At 52.1% G+C, this 15,618-nt stretch overlaps 1 protein-coding gene across 1 annotated transcript in view; it reads left to right on the forward strand.

Annotated features, from left to right (window-relative positions):
- Positions 1-2,370: 2,370 nt before the first annotated feature.
- The window catches only part of TEKT5 (tektin 5), a 40,171-nt gene continuing 26,923 nt past the window's right edge, over positions 2,371-15,618 (forward strand). The window contains exons 1-4 of the mRNA XM_042972094.1: positions 2,371-3,011; positions 5,670-5,743; positions 6,435-6,515; positions 11,569-11,712. Of these exons, the coding sequence (XP_042828028.1) occupies positions 2,436-3,011; positions 5,670-5,743; positions 6,435-6,515; positions 11,569-11,712 (875 nt within the window). The 5' untranslated portion in view covers positions 2,371-2,435. The remainder of the gene's footprint in view (positions 3,012-5,669; positions 5,744-6,434; positions 6,516-11,568; positions 11,713-15,618) is intronic.

Here is a 15,618-nt window from a genome sequence, read left to right on the forward strand (position 1 = left end):
TCTCTCTCTCTCTTTCAAAAATAAATAAGTGTTTTTAAAAAGGGAATAAAATACTCATATCTGCTACAACATGGATGGACCTTGAAAACGCCACTGCCCCACCCTTGACCTGATTAGTATTTTCACTTGCTAATTTTTTGGAAGTTGGTTCCCTGAGTCTTTAGGACTGGGTTATCACGTTTACCATTCCTTTTTACTTGAGCTGTGGCCAACTGTCCTCAATTTATCTTTCTCACTTAATGGCTTCTGAAGTTCTTTTCGCTCATCCATCCATCCATCTGTCCGTCTCTCCATCCACCCCCTCATCCATCCATTTTTCTAAATTCATTCAACCAACCCAAATCGTGCACCTACTACGTTCCGGGTATTTTACTAAGCGTGGGGGATACAATGACAAGGAACACGAAAACAAGGTCATTTCCCTTGTAAAACTTCCTTCAGAGCCTCCTTACTCCAAGTGTGGTCCCCGGACCAGCCTCAGCTGGGAACTTGTAAGAAACACAGCATCTCTGGCCCCCCCCAGCCCAACTCAACCAGAATCTGAGTGTGTGTGCTTGTACATGCATAGTGGATCTCGGGAAAGATAGAAAAAACTGATAATGGTAGTTCTATCTGGGAAAGCTGGAAGTAGCGAGGGGTGATGAGAAGAATCTAAATTTTGCTTTATACCCATCGTAGATACTGCTCACATTATTATTTTTGAACATGAATGTTTAGTGCTCACAAAACACCCTGAATCTTTTTGGTCCGTTTCTTGACTGCCTTCAATGTGTAGGACCTTCCTGTGTGGGGTATCTCTTCTTCTTCTTTTTTTTAATGTTTATTATTTTTGAGACAGAGAGAGAGACAGAGAGCAACCAGGGGAGGGGCAGAGAGAGAGGGAGACACAGAAGCCAAAGCAGGCTCCAGGCTCTGAGCTGTCAGCACAGACCCCGACGCGGGGCTCGAACTCACGAGCCGTGAGATCATAACCTGAGCTGAAGTCGGCCGCTTAACCGACTGAGCCACCCAGGTGCCCCATGAGAGTTCATCTTAAAGATCGTACAAAGCTTGCTGCAAAGTAAGCATGGTCAGTATGGAGGGGGTAGAGAGCCCACCATACAAGATAGCGGTGGGTGTTAAGCCTTTCTTTCTAGGTTCTCTGGGGAGAATAAATGAGTATATGTAAAGCATCAGCTGTACAGAAGTTGCTTAATGTTATTCCTCTCTGCCTTAGGTCTCTCCTAGCCACCATCAACTGTAGGGATTTTAGGCAAGTCGGGGAAACCTCCCATGGACCGTCACACTTCACTGACAAGGACCATTTATTTGAAGGTTAGTTTCTTTCCCATTTCAGAAGTGGAAGAGGCCCCCACAAATCAAGCTCCCCTCTTGTTCTGTACCTTGACCTCTCATTGCCGCTCCCGCCAGCCGAGGAAGGGGGCAAGTTTCTTGATGGATCAAAATATTGGTGTGGAACAGAAGGGTGAAGCCTCTCTCCGGCACAACAACCTCTCGGTTCTAGATGCCTATTCATTCAGGCAGCGGCGTGCTGGGTGCTGGGACTTAGGGGGGAGCCGGACAGACAGGGTCTCTGCCTTGCGATCCGTCCCCAGCCCCCTTTATGAAGTTAAGGTTTGCTGAAGTATAATTTATGTACAGTAAAAGTCACCCTTTTCGGAGGACAGCTCTGTGGGCTTTGACAAATACTGACAATTGTATAGCCCCCGCCACAGTCAAGGTATAGAACTATAGCCCCCGCCACAGTCAAGGTATAGAACACGACCTGCTGTCCCCACCCTCTCGTTTTCTCACGCTCCTTTGATCCTTTGTGGTCAGTCTTATCCCCTCCCCCAGCCCCTGGCAATCCCTGATCTGTCTGCTGGCCCTATGCATCGGTCCTTCCAGAATGCCATCTACACGGGATCACACAGGACGTGGTCTTTTGAGTCTGTTTCCACTTAGCTTAATACATTTGAGGTTCCTTTTTATTGCTGAGTACTATGCCACGCCATGGACGCACCACTTTGGTGCCGTCTTGGGGACAAAGAGGACAGGAAGACGACTCACCTGGACCAGACTGGCCCTAAGCCCTTAAGACTTTGCCAGAGTGGATTACATCACGTTTGCTCCCATAGGCAGTTAGGTGGGACAGGCACATTCGATTGTTATGGAAAAATAGACAAAGGCTATTTTTTGCACCTCTGTGTGGATTGAGAAACTCAATTCACTTTATTTTATTATCATTTTTTTTTTTTGCATGTGCTTTGATGGGGACAATACGGGCCCAGCTGACCTGAAATGAGCAAGCGTCCCAGCAACGCCCCGCTCCCCCAGGCTTTATGACAACAGTCCCGAGTCACAGAGGTCCTGCCCATCCCTAAGGGAAGAGCCTTCCCCTTCCTGTGGTGCGGTGGCCCCGCAGAGTTTTGCCCAAGCGCAGCTGATGGGGGAGGATGGAGTTTCTGGGAACCTCTCAGACCGCCAGTTACTGTGGCCCCAAGAAAGCCTGTGCCTTCAGGGCACTGCCCCCCGCTGGGCCCGCCCCGGAGACCCAGGAATGTTACCAGCCCTATTCCCTGCCTGGCTACCGCTACCTGAAGTCATGGAGACCCAGCCTCTTCTACAAGGTCTCCAACGCCCAGACCTGCGTGGACGAGAGAGCCACGTGTCGCAGCCACCTGAGGCCCCCCACCATCCTGCCGGCGCTCCACTCGGCGCTCTTCTGCCGCTACAGCCCACGCGACTGGGACAAGTCCAACGATCTGCAGATGCGAGGGGCCGAGGCCTCACGGCTGTGGGCCAGCCGGCTGACGGGCGACTCCATGCGGCTCATGCAGGACAAGGACGAGCTGACGCGCCAGATGCAGGAGGGGACCAGCCGGAACCTGGGCCAGCGGCTGTCGGACATTGGCTTCTGGAAGTCCGAGCTGGGCTACGAGCTGGAGAGGCTTCTGAACGAGACCCACAGCATGGAGACGGTCAAGAGGCGACTGGAGTGCGCGGCCGAGGAACTCAACTGTCCGCTGCAGGTGAGTGTGGGTAAGGGGGGGGGGGGTGGCGAGGCCGCCGCTGAGACGCAGCCCCGGCTTTCTGCTCCTCCCGAGTGAAGGTCAAGGCAACAGGCACCTTGCAGGTGGGTTCCAGCTGCGTGATCGTCTGTGATCAGTTCCTACGGCTCAGGATTATTCCAGTCAAATCAGGGTTCCTGAGACTGAACCGGATTTCCTTTGCTCCTTGGGCTTACATCAGAACTGTAGAGGTTTTATTGAGACATTCCACACGGGTGTGTGTGTCTGTGTGTGTGTGTGTGTGTGTGCACGCACGTGCTGGTCTTTAGAGGATATACTTAAACTAACTGCCGTGTTTTTCTCCAAAGCCCTTAACACTTTCTAACATCCTCTGTAACTTACAGATATACTTATTTATTTATTTTTCTATTTTTTTAATGTTTATTTATGTTTAAGAGACGGAGAGACAGAATGTGAGTGCGTTAGGGACAGAGAGAGAGGGAGACACAGAATCCGAAGCGGGCTCCAGGCTCTGAACTGTCAGCACAGAGCCCAATGCAGGGCTCGAACCCACCAGCCGTGAGATCATGACCTGAGCCGAAGTCGGACGCTCAACCGACCGAGCCACCCAGGCGCCCCGCACATATATTTACTGATTGTTTTTTTCCCTGGGCGGGGATTTCTGTCTGCCTTGTCACCGGTGTGCTCCAGACTGATACCCGGCTGTGACGGGCAGCGTGTCTGTGCTGGTCCTTAGTGAACAGTGTCTGTGCTGATTGCCCGTGGTCTGGGCCAATGCTTTGAATGTCTCCCCAACATAGCACAGTGCATGGCGCACAGTAGGTGCTCAGTAAATGTTTGTTGACTAGACGAATAAATACCTGAATGTGGGCATTCTGGACACTTCTTGTTCTCCAACCGTATCCCAGATCGGTTGGGATTGCTTTTGGCTGCATGTAATGGGTACTTGCCTGCAGCTCGGCCAAGAAGGAATTTATTGTTCGGCCATAATGAGAATTCTAGAGGGAAACAAGGCGGGCTGCTGCAGCTTCCACGTGATGCCGGAAGGGGCCCAGGTGCCCGTCTTTCTGCTCTGCTGTCCTTAGCATGTGGCTTTTGTCCTGCTGCAAGGAGATTTCATATCTCGTAGTGCTTGCTGCTGCTTCAAAGAGCATTTTGATGTTCTCGTTTGAGGCAGAAAGATAGGGGTAGGGCAAAGAGCAAATGTGCAACCGTGTCAGGGAATGAGAGTTTTCTGGAAGGAAGCACCATGCGTTTCCATGTCTGGCCCATGTGCCAGAACTCTCATGGGTTCCGTGGCTGCAGAGGAGTCTGGGTAAGTGAGTGGTTTTCACTGGGTCCTGGAGTGGACATTGGGTAAGGAACTGGCATTATCTGCCTCGTGCCCTGGGGGCTAATTGCGGTCACATAGGATGATGTTCTGCTGTTCCCGAGACCTTTCAGTTCCACCTCCCTGGACAATGGTGACTGCCTCCTTCTTGTCCTCCCCACTCCTGCCCTCCCTCCCATTTTCCAGCCAGCGGGGCGATTTTAAATATTAAACTGGATCTCCACACTCTCTCACAAAAACCCCCTCTGTCACCAGCTCTAGAGCCTGCGCAGCCCAGCCCGTGCTCACCGCACTAGCCTCCACGTCTCCGGTTCTAGTGGCTTCTTGTGTGCTCCCCTCCTACCTCAGGACCTTTGCATCTGCTGTTCCCTCTTCCGGGCACATTGTTTCCATTCTTCTCTGCTGCTGCTGCTAATTCAGGTCTTGGTCTGTCACCACCTTAGAGAAGTCCTTCCTGGCTAACCCCCCACCGGTTCCTCCCACACACTCACATCACCCTGACTGTTCTCATCCAAGCCCTAATCACAGGATTGTGTCTCTGTGTGTGTTTACTTGTGTGTGTTGTCTCCTCTCTGTTACGGCAGGGACCATCTGATTGGTTGATTGTGGTATCCCCAGCACCTTGATCGGGTGTTCGATCAAGAGGGGCTCAATAAATCCTTGTGAAATCAGTGAACCCCTCTCCTTTCAGAGTTCCCAGGTGTGTTTGCCACCCAGCACCAAGATGCGGTGCTCGTCTGCTTCCTTCACACTTCTGCTACTCTTTGTGACATCACAGGCCGGCAGCCCAATCACCACCCTTTCTCAGCCCCCTGTTGCGGAAGCTCCCCTGAGCAGCCCCTTCGGAGGCCCGTCTTCTGTTCCTCTCTGCCCTTGTCCCCACGACATGAGCCTCCAGGTGTGCGGCTGTGAGACAGGGTTGCCTGTGTCTCCCTTGGGCCTGATCGCTTTCCAAAGCTCTCCCCCCACCGACAGATCTTCACAAAGGGGTTTTCACGTATATGTGTAGGTAATACCGATCGACCGTATTTTTAGGGCTTTACATTTGTCGAGCTGACTTCACCCAAACAGCTAATCTGTGAGAGATGCAGCAGTATCATACCCATCCTCAGTCATGGCATCTCACGTCCCCACCAAGAGAGAAGTGGGGGGTGTGGAAGCTTACCCACGCGCACAGCCATGCAGGAAGCATACCCACATGCACAGTGATGAAGCATCCGGGTTTCCCGGGGATAAGACAGATCATGGCAAATGTATTTGTGAGTCACCTCCGTTCAGGGTCTATATACAGGTGCGGGGAAAACACTATTTCCTGCTGCCCCCTACAGGTGGCCCTGGAGTGTCTGTACCACCGGGAGAAAAGGATAGGGATTGACTTGGTCCACGACAATGTGGAGAAAAAACCTTATCCAGGTAAGGTGCCTCCTGGGTCTGCCCAGCACCCCCCGGGGGGAGGAGGGGGCCCCCTGCTGGTCAGAGAGGTCTCTGATCTGCCTGTCAGGAGCAGAAGTCACATGTCACCCCAAGCAAAGTCAGGGCTCAGAAAGCTTTGGTGGGGGCCGAGGTTGCAGGGGATGGGGGGGTAGAACAGGGAGAAATGAGACCATTGGACCCTGCCAAATGGGCATCATGATAATAATACCAATAAATAACAATAATAAAAGCTAGCGTTTGTTGAAACCATGATTACGCCATATGTTAACTAACTTGGATTTAAATTTTTTAAAAAAGCCAGCGTTTCCTGAGCCACTATTTGCCACACGCTGTACCGTATCATATGCATTATTTAACTTAATGATAAAGTAACCTAGCGATGAGCATTTGGCACATAGCAGGTGCTAAATTTTCTTTTAATCTGGAATTATATAACAAGGGAAGCAAGTAAGTTAAAGAATGTGGAGCCTCCACAGCTGACCCTTAGCTGGCTGGTCCAGGGATCACGTGCTTACGATGAGGCAGGAAATGGATCCCACCCTGAACTTTTACCTGTGGGGTCAAAGGTGGGCAGTGAGGGGTAGGAGGGTGGGGCCACTGGGGGTGGGGGGAGGCAGAGCGCCCTGACCTTCTCAAGGGCGCTGTTCTTTTTGACATTTTTCATTGCAGGAAGTGGATTTGCTAAAATGTTGCCAAGAGCACATGAGAAAACTAGCTCAAAGAATTGATATCCAGATGCGGTAAGAGCTGCCTTCTCTCTCCCTTCTTGGAATCTATTTTGGGTCCCCCCGGGCTTCCGAGGGCAAGCGGACGGGCTCTCGGTCTCTGGGTGGTTCTTTGGGCCAGCGTGTGCTGGTGAGAGTTCGACAACAGGCTCTCTGGGAAAGAAAGTAAAATTGGGATTCGCAGCATTTGCCAATTTCGGGGCTGTAAATGCCTGCCCCGCCCCCCTCCCCGTGGCTAATTTTAGTGGGCAGCTGTGCCCCGCCTGGTCGCTCTGATTTTGCCCTTGCGGTCATGACAAAAGAAACGGCCTCCCAGAGGCCCCTCTTAGCCTGTGGCTTCTGCGTGTGAGTTCTGAACTGTGGGAAATGGCAGAGCAGCGTGGCATCAGGCACCAAGGTGAGTGGCCAGGGCATCTCTGGAAGGGATCTGGTGGACGCCCGGAGCCAGGATCTTCAAAAGAAATCGGCTTTTTGTTCCTGGAAGATGACATAGCCAGTATCCTGACAGGCCAGGAGGCTCCCCTCTTGATTAAAAGGAGGCCCGAGTTTTACAGGGCTTGGGGCCCATAGCTGAGCCCTTGGCCCCCGGGTCCCCTGGAGGCAGCCTTCCCTCCTGACTCCTGACACAGGAGCTGGGCACTGTCTTTAACCCTTAACAGCCCACGCTGCTCTGCTGGTTTCTCCTTGTCATTTACTCAGACACCGAGAGCAAGAGGTGGGCTGGCTGCCTAGCCCGAGCCTCCCCTCCAGCTGCCTGGGGCATGTGGGTAGCCTGGTTGGGATGCTAAGGGGTGCCGGGCAGCTTGCACATGAGCCCTGGGGGCTTGCTGCTCTGGCTTGCTATGACAGGAGACAGTCACCGGGGATAAGAGAGCACCCGGGGCGGTGACCTAAGGGTGTGGTCAGGGCCACTGTCAGAGGTGGTGGGGTCCGAAATGATATGCAAATACAGCAGTGGCTGCAGGCCCAGGTGGGTGGACGAAAGCAGAGTTGAGTTCTGTCATTTGTTTGCCTGGGTCCTGATTTCTGACATTTCCACTCCCATGTTCCACTGTCGTTTGCCACATGTTTGTCTGTAAATTAATTTGCTTAAAAAAAACATTTACATACTTGTATTTTATTTATTTATTTATTTTCATTAAATTTTTTATGTAATGTTTATTTTTGTTGAGAGAGAGACAGCGCACGTGAGGGGAAGGGCAGAGAGAGAGAGGGAGACACAGAATCAGAAGCAGGCTCCAGGCTCTGAGCTGTCCGCCCAGAGCCCGACGCGGAGCTCAAACCCACGAAACATGAGACCATGACCTGAGCCATAGTGGGATACTCAACTGACTGAGCCACCCAGCACCCTTACGTCCTTGCATTTTAAAGGGAACATTTTAAATTTTTTTTTTTAACGTTTATTTATTTCTGAGACGGAGACAGAGCATGAACGGGGGAGGGGCAGAGAGAGAGAGGGAGACACAGAATTGGAAGCAGGCTCCAGGCTCTGCGCCATCAGCCCAGAGCCCGACGCGGGGCTCGAACTCGCAGACCGTGAGATCGTGACCTGAGCTGAAGTCGGAGGCTCAACCGACTGAGCCACCCAGGCGCCCCTAAAGGGAACATTTTAACAAAGAGAGCGCTTTGGGCAGGCACATGTCTTGATTGTATTTTTCTTGCCCTTGTTTTTACGGTCACCCATTCTGGACAAGAAAGAGTGGTTTTCCATTTGTGGTTGACATAGAGCGATGGCAGACCGTGGTGTTGTGGTGATAGAGGGCTGGAGTTCGAGCCAGCAGGGGGAAGAAAAGCCCAGAAACTTGGAACTGGGGAGCTGGGCCCCAGAAGGGAAATCCTAAGACAGGACTGGGGGTGGGAGGGGACTGCGGTGTGACCCCAGCAATGAACAGGATGTGGGAGAGTAAGGACAGCCAGAGAAATGGAGAGGAATGGACACAGAAAGAGGAAAATAGATGGAGACTGGGGACAGACGCAGAGAGGTGAAGGCAGCCCAGGCAGGGAGGGTGGGAGGAGAGAACCAGAGCAGGTGGAGAGGCGTCCCTCCCCTTTGCTGGGACTGAGGACCAGCCACCCTCCATAGAGGCTGTTTGACCTCGGGCAGTGGCCCGTTTGTCAGAGGATGGCTTCCGGGGCACCCTAATTAATCTAGAACTGGCCACAGCCTCACTGATGGGGTAGAACTCAGTGTGGCCTTGCCCCTGTGGGGAGGCTCCATCGCTGACCTGCTCAGGTGGCGGCAGCCCTGGCACTGGGCTGCTGACTCAGGGTTTTGTGGGTGGGGCCTCAGGCCTGCATCTGGGCAGAACTATGTCCTTACCTCACCAGATGCCCCGTGGCAAAGCACAAAAGGCACTTCCTGGCAGGGCAGAGGCCATATTCGAGCTTTTCCTCATAGGCCGCCATCAGGGTGAGCCGTGGCACTGGGTGGGCTCTATGTCATGGGCCAAGGAGGGGGAGACAGAGGGGGAGCCCTTTTCTCTAGGCTTATTAGCATGGGCTAGGAAGCTGGACCAGCTGACCAGGGATTCTGAGGCCCTGGGTCCCCTCTGATGCTTTGGCATAGATGTTTTCTAGCATTCTGGTCTTCATGTTCCAGTTCATTAGGCAGGACAGGGCCCCCTTTCTCCATGGCTTTGCTAATTCAGAAGGCCCCAGGAACCTCAGGATGGTTCCTCCTGTCCCAGCATGACTTCCTGAGCATTTTGATAGGTGGGAGCGCACTGCCAGGATTTACTGTCCTTGCTTCTGGCCTCTTTGAAACCCCTCACCAGCATCCATATCCATAGCAGAAAAAGAAAGTGTAAAAAAGATGAACAGAGACAGGGGAGAGGGACAAAGAAAGAGAGAAACAAAGTCCCCAAGACAGAGAGAAACCAAGAAAGATGAGGCAGAAAGAGGTAAAGATCAGAGAGAGACAGACACACACACACACACACACACTCACTTTAGGTGGTGTAGACATCACCTGGCTTAGTGAAGGTTATTCCCTTCTTTATTCCCCGTCACTTCAAGGCAAAAGTCCTAGTCAATGCTTGTGTGTCTTTAACACAGACTAATCTTATTTCAATCAAGAGAGAAACAAAAAGGTTCAGGCTTAGAACCTTCTGGAGACAACAGATTCTATCTGTCTAGGATTCTGTTCGTGTTTACTTAGTATTTATGTTGGAGGTGACCCATTAATAGGGCTACTGATGTTCCTTTAAAGACAGTGAGGTAGATTTTCCCTTTAAAACACATTTATTTATATTTTATTTAAAAAAAAATTTTCTTTAACGTTTATTTATTTATTTTTTTTAATTTTTTTTTTTTTAACGTTTATTGATTTTTGAGACAGAGAGAGACAGAGCATGAACAGGGAAGGGTCAGAGAGAGGGAGACACAGCATCTGAAACAGGCTCCAGGCTCTGAGCTGTCAGCACAGAGCCCGACCCGGGGCTCGAACTCACGGACCGCGAGATCATGACCTGAGCCGAAGTCGGCCGCTTTACCGACTGAGCCACCCAGGCGCCCCACGTTTATTTATTTTTGAGACAGAGAGAGACAGAGCATGAACAGGGGAGGGGCAGAGAGAGAGAGAGACACAGAATCTGAAACAGGCTCCAGGCTCTGAGCTGTCAGCACAGAGCCCGACGCAGGGCTCGAACTCCCGGACCGTGAGATCATGAACTGAGCTGAAGTCGGACGCTTAACCGACCGAGCCACCCAGGCGCCCCTTATTTATATTTTAAAAAAGAAAAGTAACAAGTAAACAATAGTGCAGGTACTTTGAGAATACGGCAAGAATCACGGAAGTGGTTCTCCAGGGTCTGGAGTTTGGCACACGGTGGCCTTTAAATCTAAGCTTCTTGGCCAAGATACTAACCTGCAGGTGCAAGTACTCGGCCTGCCAACCTGCCAACCGTCCTCTCCTCACCTCTGCTCTGTCCCTGGCTCCGCCCAGTCCCTGACTCCACCCACTCTCCGATTCCACCTATACCTGACTGTCCACTCCTTGGCTCCACCCACCACGGACTCAACCCAGACCCTGACTCCGCCCATCCCTGGTTGCCCAATCCCTGGCTGCACCTAGTCATCAACTCGGCCCAATCCCTGACTTCTCCCCAGTCTCTAGATTCCACCCTTTTTTGACTGTCCAGTTAGTTCCTGACTCCACCTAGCTCCTGGTGCGGCACAAATCCTTGACTCCGCCCTGTCCCTGATTCTGCCAGCCTTCATACGCTGGTTACAGGTCTCTAAATACCTGGATGTCTCTACCTTCTTTGCTTTTTACACACGTGGTGCCCTGAGCTTGGAATTCTCATCCCCTCAACCCAACTCGGTTCACCTGTCTGCTGTTGTTAGGAAACCCAACTCAGAAACTTCCTCACCCTGAGTTGGTGGCTTCCTTCTCTGTGTTACTTTGTACCCTTTTCAAACCTTTACTGTTACCCTTCTCATTCTTTGTTCATTTGTACTGAATTTACACAAATCTGTGAGCACCTTGAAGGTAGGGACTGGGTCTTAGTCATGTCTTTTCCCTCTGTGCCTGGCAGAAGGTCAGACACAATGATCTGCGAAGTGATTTAAATTGACACCAGGCTTTTTCCAAAGTGTGAATTCATATCTTGTAAGTCAGGTCAGCAAAGTACAGCTGGGAGGGCCAAATCTGGCCCGTAGCCTGTTTCTGTAAAGTTTTATTGGGCACAGCCACGCCCATTCATTTACCTATGACCTAAGAGTGTTTTCCTGCATAGTTGAGTAGTTGCAACGGAGACCATATGACCCACGAATCCTAAGATATTTAGTATTTGGCCCTTTACAGTAAATGTTTGCCCATCCCTGTTCTAAATGACAACGGATCTGCTTGGATTGGGGCGAAGGAAGAAGTACAGGGAGGCGCTGGGTATGCGGTGGGGGCATTAAGGTGGGAAAAAGGCGGAGAAGCCATTGAGGGTAGATCAAGCACCCTCCTGGGAGTCCAGAGACTTGGCTTTCACCAGTGGCTCTGCACCACCCTCCTGGCTGACCTCGCGTGAGGGACTCTGGGCAAGTGCACAGTTTACGGACCAATCCTTGCCCCCCACAGGGATAACCGAGATGCTCAGCACGCTTTAGAGAGGGACCTTGAGGACAAGAGCTCGGCCCAGTTTATCGATGAGAAGTGCTATAACCTGAGGAACACGGCAGACTGCATCACTTTCTTCCACGGCATGGAGAAAGTCGATGGCACGTAAGTCCTGGGTTCTTGGTCCCCCTCTCTGGCCAAGCTTGGTGGAACTGAGGGCTTCTGGGTCTGCTCCTGCCAAGAACCACAAAAGGTCATTGTGCACCAGTAAAGTAAGAGGCAAAGTGGTTGAGTGGGGATCCTCAGTTGCAAGCCACAGAATCCAAATCTGGCTAACTTCAGACAAGATGGAATTTACTGGAAGGCTGTGGGGGAGCCACAGACTCCAGGAGAAGGCTGGAAGGGAAGGTCCTGGCAGCTTGAACGAGCCAGGAAGTGAGAGCTCATCAGCTATGTTGTCAGAGCACTACTGTCTCTTTGTTCTTGCCCCTTTTACCCAAGATTCAAATTCCAGCAAGAGGGTGCAAGGGATTGGCTTAGTGAGGGTCCCACAGCCACTGCCGTTGGGCCAGGGCGTGCCGGGCACCCTGACTGGCAATTCCACCAAACAAATTCTGAAACAGAACGGGTGTAACCAGAAGGAGGAGGCATTCAAGCTCAGCTGGGAGAGTGACGCCCTCCGGTGGATGCCTGGCTTCAGATTCAGCCTCTCCACTAGTGCTTGGGGCAAAGTACTTAATCTCTCTGGGCTCCGATCTCCTCATCTATACTGGAATAAAAACAGTGCCCACCTCCCAGAGTTGCTATGAGAATAAAAAGGTGGGTGTGGGGAGCGCAGAGCACAGAGCCTGGTGTGGGGGAGTGAGAGCAGCTAATATTTATTGAGTGCTTGCTGCGTGACCCCATTTACTTGTCACAGCAGCTCTGAGCTAGGTGCCTCTGTGTGTCTGACAACGTCATGGGCATGTCACTGTTGATGGAATTTCATGCAGAACTAGGGCCTGCTTTCCCGATTGGCAGTCCAAGGTCAGGGTCATGATGGCTGGACAGAGAGGTGCTCTGGGTACAGGTTGGGGGGGGGGTGGTATCTATCTTGGTTTCATTTTTTTTTTTAAGTTTATTTATTTTGAGAGAGGGCGCGCACCAGAGAGTGCATGTGTGGAGTGGGGGAAGGGCAGAGAGAGGGAGAGAGGGAATCCCTATTCGGGGCTCGATCTCATGAACCAAACCATGAGATCATGACTTGAGCCGAAATCAAGAGACGGATGCTTAACCACCTGAGCCACCCAGGTGCCACTATTTTGGTCTCTTAAAAAAAAAAAAAAAAAAAAAAAAAAAAGTGAAAAACTTCTAGCACATAAAATTGTGCTTGGCACTTAGTAGGTGTGCAGTAACTGTTGAATGAATGAATGGAAGGGGAAAGGGAGGGAGGGAAGAAAGGAGAGGAATTTCTTGGTCATCTCCTTGGCTGGAGCCCGGGGCCACCTCCTGGACCTTAGGAAATACCCAAGGGTTGAAATGACGCTTTGGGGTTGCCGGCAGTAGCAGCTTCTGGGGACCCTCCTCCTCTTCCTGACAAGGCGACTCGACTCCCCTGTGGGGCTGGCCGGCCATGCGAGCAGGACTTCAGGGGCCTCGGCCCCCTCAGCCACAGCTGGAGTCTGGACGATTCCCTTCCCAAATGGATGCCTTCCTGAAAGCTCACGGCCGGGACTCGGAGCCTGCTGGGCACTGCACTTTACAAACAGCATCTTGTGAACGATAAACACTTATCAAGGGCTTGCTGTTGCCGGTGGCCAAGATAGGGGTTTCACATTTAGTCGTTCAACAACCCCGGGGCGGGGGCGGGGGCGGGGGGGGGGCGGTAGGCACCATTATTATCCCCTTTTTACAATGAGGAGGCTAAGGCTCAGAGAGTTGAAGTGACTGGACCCGTCTGAGCCCACGTTGCATTTGATTTTAGGTAAAAGGTCGAGGAGCGATAATCTGAGCCCCCCTTGGGCACCAAGCCTGTGTGTTTTACCTGGGCACCTTCCTGCCTCCTGCATCTAGAGGACACAGGCTCCAGAAACCACGTCCCCCTGCAGAGGCACACCAGCCGACAAGCTGCCTCTGGCACATCCCCCCCCCCCCCACCCCCCCAGGGAGAGTGTGATTGAGCAGGTTATTTGGTTATTTTCTCTCAGAAGCACAGCTGTCTGCTCCAGGGGAGGGCAAGGGCTTAGAGGTTGCTGCTCCTGACCTTGAACAGTGCCCCATTCAGCAGCAGGAGACAGAGTTAATCTGCAGTCTCTTTCTGCTGTCCCTGATGCCTCCCTCTTCCTGGACTGTTGGTGAGTAGCTCTGTGACCTTGGCAAAGGCACTTTACCTCTCTGAGCCTCAAGTCTTTGTTGGATGAAAGGTCAGGATCAGACACAGCACCCTCTCCCATCTCCAGAGGGCTTAGACCTCCTTTATGGCTTGATTTTTAACTCCTGCAAAAGACAGACAAGACAATCACATATTATATGTTTGTTTTTTAATTTCTCTTCACCATGCAATCTAAGCATGCTTTAAAATGTCTGAAAAGAGACTCCTATTTCAGAAAATCGAGTCTCTTTTTTCTCTACTGCCTGAAAATAAAGATGATTTATTTAAGAACTGGAGGCTTCCCAGATAGAAAAGACCTTACAAATGGACCTAGTGGAGGCGCCTGGGTGGCTCAGTGGGTTAAGCGTGCGACTTCAGCTCAGGTCATGATCTCACGATTCCTGGGTTCAAGCCCCACGTCCGGCTCTGTGCTGACTGCTCGGAGCCTGGAGCCTGCTTTGGCTTCTGAGTCTCCCTCTCTCTCTCTGCCCCTCCCCCACTCGAGCTCTGTGTCTCTCTCTCTCTCAAAGATGAATAAACATTAAAAAAAAAAAGGTACCGAGTCTGGTTGACCCCAGACCTGGAGCCCGCTCAGAGAAATGCGTGTCCCTCCTTCTCATGGGCTTCCCAGAGAGGACCCCCATGCAACACATTGGTTGTATGTTGCAAGGATTTCCATACGCAGGCAGGAAGCACCTTCTGTCGTCGAAACTGAATCGCTTAGGCTTCACTGCCTCTGAGAAGCCTTCCGGGACTGCGTTGAGATCCATCCTTCAGCCGCCCTGCGGGCGGTCCCACAGTGGAGACTGCCTGCTGCAGACCGCGTTTCCATGGGGTTCCCACTCGGGCTCGGCCAGTAGTGGGGGCACCAGCGGGAGGCTGAGGGCAGGGAGAGAAGGATGTTGGGGGTTTATTCTTCCAGCACCCCTCTCCCGCCAGGGTGTGTGCTCCTCCAGGGCTCCCCAATCCCTTCCTCGCCCTCTCCCCTTGCCCTTCCCGACTTTGGTGGTGACGGTTTCGTGAGCTTGCTCATCCAAGGGCACCTCAATGCCCTCTGAGCGTCCTTTTTATTTCCTTTTATGACACTGACAGGCACGTAATGACCACCTCCATCAGTCCCTCTCTGTCTACAGTCCTTCCGTGTGTACAGACCTTTATTGAATGTCCGTCTTCCTCTCCTGGCAACTTCGCGCCCTGAGGACAGGGAGGTTGATGTTCTTGTGTATGGTTCTCTCCCAAGTGCCTAGAACGAAGCATGGCATGTAGTGGGCATTCAGAGAACTCTGGTCAAATGAATGAGTCTGTGCAGTGATCGATGCGGAACGGAAGCAGCCCTGCAGCCAGCATGTACCCCCGAGGCCTGCTTCACGGCCTGTGTCTGTGACTTCAGGGAGGGTAGTTGACAAGGAGCTTCTCGAAGGAATCTCGGCTCTGTGATAAGGCACCAAGTGCCCTTTGGGAGATCCGCTCTTGCTAGGCTGTAGCTGCCTCCTCTGTGAAGTAGGGGGTTTGGATTAGCCCTGTGGTTCTCAACCGGGGCTAGGGGACAGTTGTCCCCTCCCCCAAGGGGCACTTGGCAATGTCTGGAGCCATTTTTAGTTGTCGCGACTGGAGGGGAGCTACTGCTGGCATCTAGTGGGTAGAGGGGGGCTCAGGGTGAACCCCCCCCCCAACAGAGAATGGTCCTGACCCAGATGTCAGGGGTGCCTAAGGTGAGACTC

This window comes from Panthera tigris, chromosome E3 (assembly GCF_018350195.1).
Source record: "Panthera tigris isolate Pti1 chromosome E3, P.tigris_Pti1_mat1.1, whole genome shotgun sequence".
In the NCBI taxonomy this organism is placed as follows: domain Eukaryota; kingdom Metazoa; phylum Chordata; class Mammalia; order Carnivora; family Felidae; genus Panthera; species Panthera tigris.